Below are 12766 nucleotides of genomic sequence, written 5' to 3' on the forward strand. Positions count from 1 at the left end.
CCCCTCACCTTGCTGCGGTACCAGGACTCGGCCTCAGCCCGGCTGCGGCTGGCGATGTCGTCATACTGAGCCTTGATCTCGGCCACAATGCAGTCCATGTTCAGGTCCCGGCTGTTGTCCATCTTGACGATGACTGAGGTGTCTGAGATGTGGGCGTTGAGGACACGGATCTCCTGCAGATGGTGAAGGATCTTGTTTACACACCAGCCTCACCCACCACAGTGTGGACCCAATCTTCTTAGCCCTCAGCCCTTCCCTGGACTCCGCCCCAGTTCCCACTACAGCCTCATGGACTGCAGCCTCCCGCCCAACCCTAATCCCTGGCCAACGCAGTCACAGGACAAAGCTCCCTCTTCATGCCAGCTGCTGCTTTTCCACCTGGGCCACAGCCCCTCACCTCCTCATACAGGCGCCGCAGGAAGTCGATCTCCTCGGTCAGGGCCTCTGCATTGGCCTCCAGGTCTGACTTGCGAAGGTAGGCGCAGTCCACATCCTAGAAAGATGATGGGGTGCCTTTGAACTCAGAGGACCTCCGCTGGTCAACATCCCAAACTCTTCTCTCTTCTCTCCCATTCACAGAGGCCAAGGAAAAACACTACCAATGTTCCTATTTCCATGGCATCTCCATACTTTCTGACCTGCTGGGATGGGCTTTGCAGCCTCCTGCCTTTCTGAGAACAAACCCCTTTGTGCCTGAGATGGGCCCCCTGCCTTTCTCTCCTCTGTGATCCCAGCTCTCCTTCTTACCCTCCCTATTCCCACAAGCCTGCCAGACTGACTCCCTGCTCCCACCTTGACCCCTCTCTGTCCCCTGGCAATCCTCAAGACTCCACTTGGTCACTCTGGGTTTGGTTCCATCCTTCCCAACACCCCGGGACTGGGCCCCTCCAGTTGGTCAGACATCCCGCAGTGTGGGACAGGACACTGTCCCTCAACAGAGAGACTGGAGCTTCCCTGCCTCCACGGGCGCCCAGCCAGAGACCATAACTTCTCAAGCACAGCAGGACATCCACAGGTCAGCCCAGCCATCCCGCTGCCCAGGGCAGGGTGCTAGTGCACAGTCCAAGGTTCCCGCCCTTCATTAATGACCTGGATGAGCTTTCCAGGACTTCACCCCTGGGATTTCCCAGCCTGATCTGGCCAGGCCATATACCCCACGCTGAAGCTGAGACCCACTGGGTCTCCCCAAGAAGAGTCTGTCATTCCAAGATCCCAGGTGTCTGTGCTTCCAGATCCCTTGTTACTGACCTTCTTCAGAGCCACAAATTCATTCTCGGCTGTTGCTCTCAGAGAAACTTCTTCCTCATACCTGAGGCAGAAGAGGGCAGAGAGGGAGGTCAGGGAAGGGGGGGGCGGCTCCCCAGAGGCCTCCTCCTCTTCACCTCAGTGGAGGGAACAATATGAGTGAGCTCCCAAAGCTAGAACCTGGCAATTCTACTAGCGCTGTTCTGTCTGGTTGGATCCGGAATGTGTCTAGGATCTTTATCTGACTTTAAACTGAGGGGTCCAGGGAGCTAATGTCTGGGACCTCACAGCCCCATTCCCACAGCTGCCATGAGGTCACCTTAGGAGGCAAATAAGGACTCAACACCCAGCCCCATGCTAAGAGTTCACAGTGGCACCTCTGGGGCACGGCAGTCCCAGCCTCCCCTCATCTGGGTGTCCATCCTAGCCCAGGTATGGGGGCCAGAGACACACATCCACCATCAGCACTCACACCCAGGCAGTGGGACACTTGGGGCCCCAGGACCAGTCAGCCTGGAGCGACCAGACCCTCAGGTGCTACAGGTGGGAACTGAGAGGTCAGCACAAGGAAGCCAGGAGCCTCCAGAAGCGTCCTCCCCACAGGGCCTGGAGGACAGCCTCCGAGAAGGGAAGGCTGAAGTAGGGGAGAGAGAGGTGTCCTGGGGGAATCCTGGCCCCACCCTGAGGCAGGTATCTGGGCAAGAGTGGTGCAGATGAGAAGACCCTGCCGCACAAGTCCCTGGCCTGCATGGCCGCTTGCCCTTCTGGAAAATTCTTCTCTAGTCTAATCCAAGGGGCTCTACATAAGTCCATTTCCTGTGCCCAGCATCACTCCCGGCCACACTCACTTCTTCTTGTAGCCCTCCAGCACCTCCTGCACGTGGTTGAGCTCTGAGGCCAGCCTCCCGCTGTCGGCCTCCACACACTCGGCCTCCCGCCTCAGCGTCTCGATGTAGCCCTCGAACAGGGGCTCCAGGTTGCTCTCGCAGCACTTGCGGTTCTGGTAGAACTGCCACTTGGTCTCCAGAAGCTTGTTCTGCTGCTCCAGGAAGCGCACCTGCATTCAGGATGGGAGGAGGGGTCAGATGGCGCCTGGTGTCCCAAGCCCATTTGGGGTGAGGCTGGGGTGCTTGCTTTAGGGCAAACTCCTGAACCTTGAGCTCAGCAGAGATTGGCAGAGATGGGCAGTGGGAGACAAGGCGACTTCTTAATTTCCCTACTGTGATCTCTATCTAGATATTCTAACCCAAGGATGCGAGAAAGGGGCTTGGCAAAGGCAGTATCCACTCTCAGATAAACTGAGTTATCCAGACTTGATGAGTCTGGGTGCATTCTGGAGCCTGGGAGAGATCTCTGTTTGGCCTCTCACTCCCCATACCTCATTGCCAGTCTGAGTGCTGAGCATGGGTGGGGAACAGGAAGGGTGTGATCAAGGACACCCACCCACTGGATGACCCTGTGGTCTTCTTCCTATTTCTTATGTCCATTTTTGTGTAGGTGCATAGGTACTGTCCTCTTCCTTGGACATGCTAGTTCCAAGCCTGTCCTTGTCTCTCTGTGGGCACCTGCCTGTCTCGATTGAGGTTACAGAGAATGGCAACATTATCGAATCAGGAGCCTCTGCTCTATACAGTATGTCCTTGGTCCTTCTGTGCCCTGGGTGTGTGTCCATTTCATCCATCAGACCGGGAGCTCGCCTGGACCACATGTCTCCGGCCCCTGACTCTCTTCAGTGCCTAGCCCAGGACCTGAAGGCTCAGGAAGGGTGTGATCAAGGACACCCACCTTGTCGATGAAGGCAGCGAACCTGCTGTTGAGACACTTGATCTGCTCCTTCTCCTCCTGCTTCACGCACTGCGCATTGGGGTCGATCTCCAGGTTGAGGGGCGTGAGGAGGCTCTCGTTGACCGACACGGTGGTGATGCAGGGCGGGCTGGGCCCGCACACGCCGCCAGAGCGGTAGCCGAAGCTGCGGCCGCAGGAGCCGGCGCGGAAGCCGCCGCAGACGCTCTGGCTCCCGAAGCCTGTGAGGCCGCGGTAGCAGGAGACGCCGCGGTAGGGGGCGGCGGTGATGCAGCAGCGGCCGGGCCGGGGCCCGCAGGCCGACATGCAGCTGAAGGCGCGGCCACAGTAAGATCCACAAGTCATGGTGTTTCTTGGGGCAAGGGAGGTTCTGAGGAGGGTGATGTACTAATGGAGGGTATAGTGGTGAACTCTTCAGGTCTTGGACTTCTTTGGGCCCTTTATATATGCGGGGAGCCCTGTGCTTCCACGAGTTAGGGGCAATTAGTGTCTTTATTGGCTTGGGTTGTTTAGGTGCCTTGGCTCCTCCCTTATATGCTTAATTGAGAGCCAAATGCGGCCAGATGTTTATGGCCTTTTACCCTAAACTGCACAATGTTTATCTTCAAAAGGCCACCTCACCTCCCTTACACCTTCCCCGTGCACTGCTCTTACACATTTGACGGAACTCTGGTATTGGAGGGTGCGGAAGCAATGACTCAGATTAGAATGCATGGAGGAGAAAGGGGGGGCAAATCTCCCGTACCTGCCCCATTTCAGGAAGCCGCTACCGCTGTCCGTGGTGCTGATTGGACCGGCCTTGGAACACTGGGAGAATGTGAGATCTACAGATGATGCGAAATTTGGGATGCGCTTGGTGGTCTCCTCACACCGATAGCCTATATCTGTCTGACCAAAGGCCCGATGCTCCCATCCCTGCCCTCCAAATCCCTCACCTACACCTATCCACATGTTCTGTCTCTATGACGCTCTCCCTTTCACACACACAATCCACTCACATACTGGCGTTGTACCCGCAATCTCTTCTCTCTCTCTCTCTCTTTCTCTCTCTCTCTTTCTCTCTCTCTCTCTCTCTCTCTCTCTCTCTCTCTCTCTCTCACACACACACACACACACACACACGCTCATGTGTACACTCACCTATCTCGATTTGCACACACACCAGTCACTAAGCCAAATTATTAGACCATCCTGTTCAGCCTATGCTAAGAGGAGGCATTCCCTTCCTCAAAATCTTCCACTGGCTTCAGGAATGCCTAATTAATTCCAGCAAGTCTCCATGAAAAGATAAGCATGTCTGGATTTCACTTCAAACTTCCATTTTCCTCTAGGGCCCAGAAAACATGGGATAGATACTACTGTTATGAATCTGTATAGCATTTGGCTTAGAATATAACAGAATCAATCTAGATAGAGTCATCAGGAGGGCATCTAGCCCCCTGCTGCCACCTCCCCCCTCCCAGATCTTGCTGCTTCCTATGCTATACCAACTCTGTAACTCCATTCCCTTTACAGCAGTTTGTCAGTAATCTTGGCAGATGTCAAAACAGATCCATATTGGTGTATGCCACTTTTAGTAGGATTAGTGTGGACCTTGAACCCAAAAGGGCTGGATAGACACCAAGGCTCTGCCATGAATACTTTGTGTGATCTGAGGGCAAGGCACTTTATTCTTCTGTGAAATATATTAAGTCTTTCCTTCCAGCACTGCCTCGGAAAATTACAGAGATGCCCATGTGTTCAGTAAACTCCAGAACACAGTATAGATGTGTTTTATTTTAATCATTAAAAAACAGGAGGCTCTGGGGCAGCATTTTTTTCATAGTTCACATTGTAGCCCACTAATAGAAGCAAAAAGAATTTTAATGAAGTATATTAGAACAAAATCAAGTCGAGTGGCATAGAAAATAGCAGAGGGCATCAAAAGTAATAAAAATAACATTTTATTTCCTTTTTGTTTCAACTGTGTGTGGTGTGTATGTATGTGTGTACTTCATGACTACATAAAATCATTTCTTAATATGATTGAAGATAAAATGTTTGAATACATCACATATCAGTTAAGGACACAGACCCAGATTCCAAACTGTCTAGTTTCAAAGGGCAGTTCTGCCACTTTCTAGCTATGTAACCTCAGATAATTACTTAACCTCTCTGTACCTCATTTCATGATTTATAAAATGGGGATGATAATAGCCACCTCATAAAGCTGTTGTAAGGATTAAAAGAACTAATCTATGTAAAGCATTTAGAATAGAGCCTGACACTCTAATTATGTAATCATACTCATAGTTGTTATTGCTGTTAATGCTGCTGCTGTAGATATAGCAACAGGTTTGGTGGAATATACCTATCCACATTCCTAAACCACCTATGTAAAATTCCCACTGATGGTGTCTATCTTAAAGGACTAGTAAAAGGATTAAATAATACATGGACAATGCTAAACACAGCACCTGGAACATAGCAAATGCTCAGTAAATGTTATCTACTTTTATTATTCTACAATGATTTCAGTCCAAGGCATAGGGTGGACCTGAGACCTTTGGCCATGGTCACTTCTTTTATCCTGGAAAAGAACCCAAAATCAAATGCTCCTCCTTCAATCTCCACTCTAGGGAAGGCCCAGGGAGGATCTCTCCTCTTAGGCAAAGAGAAAATGTCAGCAGTCCTTAGGCAACTATACTAGTGGAAGAAAAGAGAAGCTTGGACAGTCCCAAAAGTCTGTTATCTATTAATAATTCACAAATTTGTATTTCTAACTTGGCCTTGACAAACACCAGAAATCCTCAGATTTGAATCAATGACATACTTACTTATCCTGCTTTTTTCCTGATCCTGAATCCCCCTGATTGGTTAGTAGCCTACATGAAGTTGAAGTAGGGAGATATGCCATCCATCCAGGTACAATGGAACTCCAAAGAGAGCAAGAGAATTCAGGTTTTCACTGCAGTTGCACAGATGGAAATTGGAGTTGAGGGAAACATCTCAGAAGGAGAGCAGGTAGTCATGGTATCCTCAGAAGGAGTTTGTGTTATGTCTCCCATTTAGAGAAGCCTTATATAAAGAGAAAAACCCTTCATTCTGGAATGGCCATCATGTTTATGGAAACAGGGTGAACAAAAAAACCTTCACATCAGGAGATTAGAATCTCTTCTTTTAGCCTAAGTGGATCTTATTTCATGGGACACCTGGAAAGAAGGGGCAAATTTGGTGGTTTTAACATTAGGAAGTTCTTGTTCAAGTTTCCCTTCAGTACATCCTCCTTCTTTGAAGAATGTCATAAGGCAGATTCCCCTACATGGATGATGGGTTAGATGAGATATCTTGTTGGGGAATTCGGTGATTCTATGATGGCTATGTCTCTGCCATATGCTAAAGCCTCTCTTAATTTTGGTAAAAGAGAAAGAAGGAGACATGGATTCTGAAGCTCCCAATTTGACAAAGAAAACAGACCCACATTCATGAGAACAGCCAGAAGTCTGAAGAGGGCTCCTTTTCAACTGTACCTTCATATGCTCAGAAATGCAATGTCTACTGACAGTGCCCACTCATTTTTTAAAAATGTTTTAATGTTTATTTTTTAGATATACAGAGACAGAGCATGAGTGAGGTAGGGGCAGAGAGAGAGGGAGACATAGAACCTGAAGCAGGCTCCAGGCTCTGAGCTGCCAGCACAGAGCCTGATGTGGGGCTCAAACCCATGAACAGTGAGATCACGTCCTGAGCTAAAGTTGGATGCTTAACCGACTGAGCCACCCAGGCACCCCTGACAGTGTCTATTCTGGGGCAAAGTAGAATGCAGCTAGTCTGATGGGAAAAGTAAGAAAAACTCCCTGGAAAGGGTAAGAACAGACACCAGTAAGGAGGCAGGTGGGGCAGTATTGGTGAAAAAGTGTACATGGAGGTACTTCAGAGAGTGGACAGTAGGGACCTGGGGGACCTTGCAGGAGAGGTGGAGATTGTGAGATGCTGTGACAGTGGAGAGCTAGTTGACACAGAGACTTCAGAAGCAGGGCTAGTAGCATCTCTGGGATTCTGCTTCAAAGCTACAAGGTGGAAGGCAGCCTGTGGGCTTTACATCTGGAGGACACCAAAACACCTGCACACCAAGCTAAGGGGCTATGCCCCTTCTAAACTTGCAGCTCATGCTTTCTGTTTACAGAAAGCAGATGCTGTTGAAGATTCAGTGAGGGGAATTGAGGGGTGAAAGAATGGCTATTTACATAACACTCATGGTGTTGAGGAGGGAGTGGACACAAGGCCAGCCAGCAGACAGGATTACTGGGTTCATGAGTTGAGAAGCCCAGGTCAGAGTCCTGCCTTCTCAGCCAAGACAGCCTGGGACAGTGGCCAATTTACCAAAGGAAGGAGGGGTCAAAGGCCCTTGTGGATTGCCTAGGGAAATGGGGGAATGAAGACTAACTCAGGAACTTTGCCTTTGATGAAGTCCCTCCCACTAAACAAGCTGAACCTCTGCATCTCCAGCTCTTGTGACTACCCTATGAGGGTTTGTTGCTATAGAGCTAGAGCCAAAGTTGCCCACCTCTTCAGGTAGGTCCATATCTTGCCCTCAGTGCTGTGCTCCTTCCCCCATGGACCCCCTCCTCCTCTGCTCTTCCAACCCCTGGAATGTCCTCCCTTCTGTTCTCCCATGGGTCTTCTCCCCATTTTTCTTCCACCATCCTCCATGTCCCTCCTCTTCCCTCATTTCTCCCAGTCTCCTCATCTTCCCATAGTCTTCACCCCCAGATGGTCTATGTCTTTCCAAGTGGCCCTAGAGAGTAATAGTCTAAGACCAAGGATCTTCACCCTTCTTTTCCCTGGAAATCTACCTCCCATCCACTTCTCTCTTTCCTTCCCCAATCCTGCCCTCAATCTCTACTTTGCCCCATAGCTTTCAGGATTCTTGCCGTTGTTGGCTGGCTTTCCCTACCACTCTCATCGTTGTTCAGTTCAAGGACTTCACTTTAGTCAAGGACACGTCTACTCACTTCATTCCTCCTTCAGGCCCCAGCCAGGAATGTCTCCCTACCCATCCCCCACTCCCAGGAATGGCAGCCCTCTGGTCTGCTTCATCTGATCCCCACCCCATTCTACCCAGAAAGCTTTCCACAATTAACAACCAAGCTTTGATGGTTTCATTACTCAGCATTTAATGTGCAGCTGGTATTCATTTCATTCATTCAACAAATATTTATTGAGTACCTACTATGTGCCAAGCCCTTGGAATAGATCCATGAACCAAACATTTCTGCTCATTCGTGTGTTGCAAGGTTTGCATTTTTGTTCACGATCTGAGTATGTGTCCAGCTTTTCTCTTAAAACTAGAAGCTTACCACAAGCAAGTGTAAGCTCTCCTCCATCCTCTGGTCCTGAACCCTAAAAGCACTGTAAGGGGCCTTGAAGAGAGTACTGGGGGAAGGGATTGGTGAGAGTGTGTGTTAATGTGCTATATACAAGCACTGTCTATTGTGTAATACTTCCAGTGATGGTAGACGGTGGATAGATGGAAGGGCAATGAGATAAGCTCATCCCTTCCACTGGAATCAAACACACCAGCAGACTCCAAGTGCCAGCTTTGCCACTAACTACACAAACTGACCAAGACTCTTAACCTTCTAGGCCTCAGTGTCCTCATCTGACACCTGCCTCAGAGGGTAATTGTAAAAATTAAATGCATTAGTGCATGTTGGGCAATTAGCATAGTATCTAGTATGAAGTAAGATGAACATCAAGAGATGCTATGACTTTTTAAATCTGGAAGAATACTCATAAAATGGTTTTCTACACTAGGCATATACTACTTGCATATTTTTTTACATAATCACATACCCTAGAAAAAATCTTCCACAAATTTACCAGAAGACACGGAAAAGAATGTTCATGGCTGCTCTGTTCATAATACAGACTCTAGAAACAACCACAAAGCCATCAGTGTGCAGAGATAAATAAATTGTGGCATATTCATACAATGAGTGTGAACACAATACAGCTACAAGAAGCAACACTGCAAAAAAGAAACCAGACACAAAAGAATACACACAATATAATTCCACTTACATGAACTTCAAAAACTGGAAAAGTATGGGGCGCCTAGGTGGCTCAGTTAGTTAAGTGTCTGACTCTTGATTTCATGGTTATAATCTCATGGTTTGTGAGATTGAGCCCCAAGTTGGGCTCTGCACTGACAGCATGGAACTTGCTTGGGATTCTGTCTCACCTCCCTCCCCCATTCACATTGTCTTTTTCTTTCTCAAAATAAATATTTTTTTAACTGGAAAACTAATTTATGGTTTAAGGATGCATACAGTGGTTCTAAAACTGAAAAGAAAAACAAGGAACTGAGCCAACACAAAGTCCCAGAGAGATGCTATCCCTAGGCCAGTAAGAAATGGGGTACAATCAGAATGAGACTTATAGGAAGCTCCTAAGTCACACACATGTTTTATTTCTTCCTATAGGGAATAGGCACACCACCTATACATTCTTTTGTGTGGGTAACATATTTCAAAATAAAAACGATTTTACCCTCTATAAAACTCATACTGCCAGAGCCAGGACTATGATGGTGATTTGACCAATCCTCCCCCTCTTTTCTCTTCCCCTCCCCCACCACAAGCTTTTTTACTCCAAGAAAACATACAGATTGAATGTCCTTTTAGGTCTTCAAAAATTAGCAGCAATTAATAATGCCTGAAGTTCAATGAAATGATGTCATATTGAATTTTCTTATATCTCTTTTTTTTAAATTGCTTGTTGTGTCTTTAAAATTGCTTAGGAAGGACCAGCCATTAGTAATTAGCTCATGTTTATGCATGTCATTTTTATAAGGAGTTACACTGGTAGAGAAGGTAAAACAAGTGTGAGATGTATCTTGACTCACAACGCTTCTCCTTAGGACACCAGCCAACTGGTTTGCTGGGAGCACTGCTGTGGCTCAATTGTGGGCAGTGCAATGCGGATATAAAGGGTCTCTTGAAGGGCTGGCCCAGCTCCCCAAACACATAAAGTGACAGCAGATGCCACACCCTCCTCTGGACAGCCAGATGGCTGACACAGTCCACCAGCCCCTGTTTGTTCTGTCACAAGGCCTCACCTTTAAATGTTTCACACAAACACACAGGGCCCTGCCCCCAGCCCTGGTTTGTTCTCCTCCTTCCTTTTCCTTTCCCCCCAGCCCCGCCCCCTTCCTCCTTCCCGAAGCTGTCCGGCCTTCCTTTGCCCCTAAGACAGGGCAGCTACACAGGGCTGTGGCCACATCACTTCTCTTCTTTTTCATTTAATGCAAATCTCTGTACTTTATGAGAGAATTGTTCTAGACCTGTTCCACTGGAGTGGGAGGCTTCATGGGGAAGTAGATACAGTACTGTGTGTCAAGACACTCACAGTGCACTAGAGGTACACAAGCAACTAAAACACTCTTTTCTGTCTGTCCCTTCAGTTCTCAGCCACAGGGTCCTGCAGATCTCCAGCCCCAGCCTCACACTGTCCCTATGCTACACTCCTGGACCATTGACCCTTCCCAGTTCTAACCATCCCAACCTTTCGGTGTCAGGATGGCCGAGCAGGCTAAGGTGCCAGACTAACTATCCCAACCTATGACCCTGCCCATTTGCCCTAGACTGATTCTCCCCAGCCCTAAATCCATGGATACCCCTTCCTAAACAACTTTCCCTACCCTCTTGAAATTTTCCAAAGAGTAGGAAATCCAAGGGTTGTAATAGCTTATAGGTGAGAAGGCATTGCATCTCCTGGGCTCCATGACTTACTAACTAGGAGACATTGGGCAAGTTATTTAACCTCTCTGAGCCTCCATTTCTTTATCTGTAAAATGGGGGATAATGATACATACTTCATATGGTTGATGGGAGAATTAGAGATTGTTTATGACATATGATATCAGATAGTAGGTGGCCAAAAAAAAAGAAAAAAAGAAACTACCCTCTTATCAAAATAGAATACGTTTTCCTACAGTGTTCTTTCTTTTTTTATATGTTTATTTATTTTTGAGAGATAGCAGGGGTGGGGCAGAGAAAGAGAGAGACAGAATCTGAAGCAGGCTCCAGCCTCTGCACTGACAGCACAGAGCCCGACGTGGGCTTGAACCCACAAACTGGGAAGTCATGACCTGAGCCTAAACCAGACACCTCACCGACTGAGCCACCCATGCGCCCCTGTTCTTTCTAATTATAAAGGGGAAATGTGTGCAAGTGATCCGATTTAGCGTCACAGATAATAGAACAACCTGATATTTTTGTGCTTCTTGGAGTGATGTACTAAGAGTCATATAGCATTGTTCATGAAGTATTCTGCCCAAAGACATCTCAGGAGAACCCACCAAGCCTCTGGACCAGCACTGTCAGCAGACACTGCTACAATGGTGGAAATGTTCTGTATCTGCTCCATCCAATAAGGTAGTCAGTGGTCGCGTGGTCATGTGGCTCGTGCAACTGGGAAACTCCATTTTCAATTTATTTCGTTTGAACCAATTTAAATTTAAATAGCTGCATGTGCCTACAGGATACCACACTGAACAGGCCAACTCAAGAGTTAACTTCCAGTTTCTTTAAAATGTAAGGGATGGAGCCACAAGACAAGTCACATAAAACCAATTTTTTTGAAACTCTTGAGACAATTAGGAAAATTGAAAATGGAATTGCTAGTAAATGATTCTTTGGAATTGTTCATTTTCTTGCACATGCAGGGCTGTGGTCCCACTTTCTACTCGTGCCACAACTTCTGTAACTGTCAAATACGCGGGCAGGGATGGCACAGTGTTAGTCACTCTTGGATCTCCGTAACTAAGTGCACACCTCAGGGTGTTTTTTGTGCTGTGCTTTCAGTGTTTCCATATGTTCAGAGACTCAAAATAAAAGCTGAAAAAGACAAAAAGACACACACATTTTAATAAACTGCTGGCTGCTGTCTCGAGAGGAAAAAATGGGATGTATCTCAGCCGCCCATGGGACAGTTCTGTGATACAGTAGCATGTTAGCCATTACTGGAATGGAAACTTCTAGACGTTGTTAACACCTCAGCCTTTCCCGAGTCCCCTCCAGACTAGCCCACTACACCACACACTAGTGTTCTGAATATCCCAGCCTCCAGCCTCGGTTCTCTCCTGTTCTAGTGTCCTTCCTCCCTCCCCTGCCCTGCCCTTCTCTCCCCAATCTCCTCTGTTGAGTGTATGCAGGGCCAGCAGGGCACTTTGAAGATGAAATATCCTGAGTCCCGCTACAGCCCAGCGATTGGCATCCTATACACAGAGGAGGGTGCGGGCCACTCCACCATGAAAGCATGTCCTAAACAGGTGTTGGACTCAACTAACCGCCCAAGCCCATAAAGCACAAATTGACCGAAATGCGGAGCCAAGCCCTTCAGATCTGAGCATAAATAGGACTGAGGAACCTCACGGAGCACATTGGAGTTTCCACAGACTCCAGACCTCCTCCGTGTACTCTGCTCCCCGAACCCCCAGAAGCACCATGACTTGCGGATCAGGATTCTGCGGCCGCACCTTCAGCTGCATGTCGGCCTGCGGGCCCCGGCCCGGCCGCTGCTGCATCACCGCCGCCCCCTACCGCGGCGTCTCCTGCTACCGCGGCCTCACAGGCTTCGGGAGCCAGAGCGTCTGCGGCGGCTTCCGCGCCGGCTCCTGCGGCCGCAGCTTCGGCTACCGCTCTGGCGGCGTGTGCGGGCCCAGCCCGCCCTGCAT

The 12766-nt window shown here is 48.5% G+C and overlaps 2 protein-coding genes across 2 annotated transcripts in view; one reads left to right on the forward strand and one right to left on the reverse strand.

Annotated features, from left to right (window-relative positions):
* The window catches only part of LOC115305660 (keratin, type II cuticular Hb6-like), a 6585-nt gene extending 3028 nt beyond the window's left edge, over window positions 1-3557 (reverse strand). Inside the window, 6 exon segments of the mRNA XM_029955895.1 lie at window positions 1-2; window positions 5-173; window positions 398-493; window positions 1249-1309; window positions 2094-2302; window positions 3031-3557. The exon segment at window positions 1-2 is cut by the window's left edge and continues 296 nt beyond it. Coding sequence (XP_029811755.1) covers window positions 1-2; window positions 5-173; window positions 398-493; window positions 1249-1309; window positions 2094-2302; window positions 3031-3393 — 900 coding nt within the window. The 5' untranslated portion in view covers window positions 3394-3557.
* Window positions 1-12766, forward strand: part of LOC115305208 (keratin, type II microfibrillar, component 7C-like) — a 30508-nt gene that overhangs the window by 16305 nt on the left and 1437 nt on the right. Inside the window, exons 12-13 of the mRNA XM_029955494.1 lie at window positions 2106-2197; window positions 12530-12740. Of these exons, the coding sequence (XP_029811354.1) occupies window positions 2106-2197; window positions 12530-12740 (303 nt within the window). The remainder of the gene's footprint in view (window positions 1-2105; window positions 2198-12529; window positions 12741-12766) is intronic.

Source organism: Suricata suricatta, chromosome 10 (genome assembly GCF_006229205.1).
Source record: "Suricata suricatta isolate VVHF042 chromosome 10, meerkat_22Aug2017_6uvM2_HiC, whole genome shotgun sequence".
Lineage (NCBI taxonomy): Eukaryota > Metazoa > Chordata > Mammalia > Carnivora > Herpestidae > Suricata > Suricata suricatta.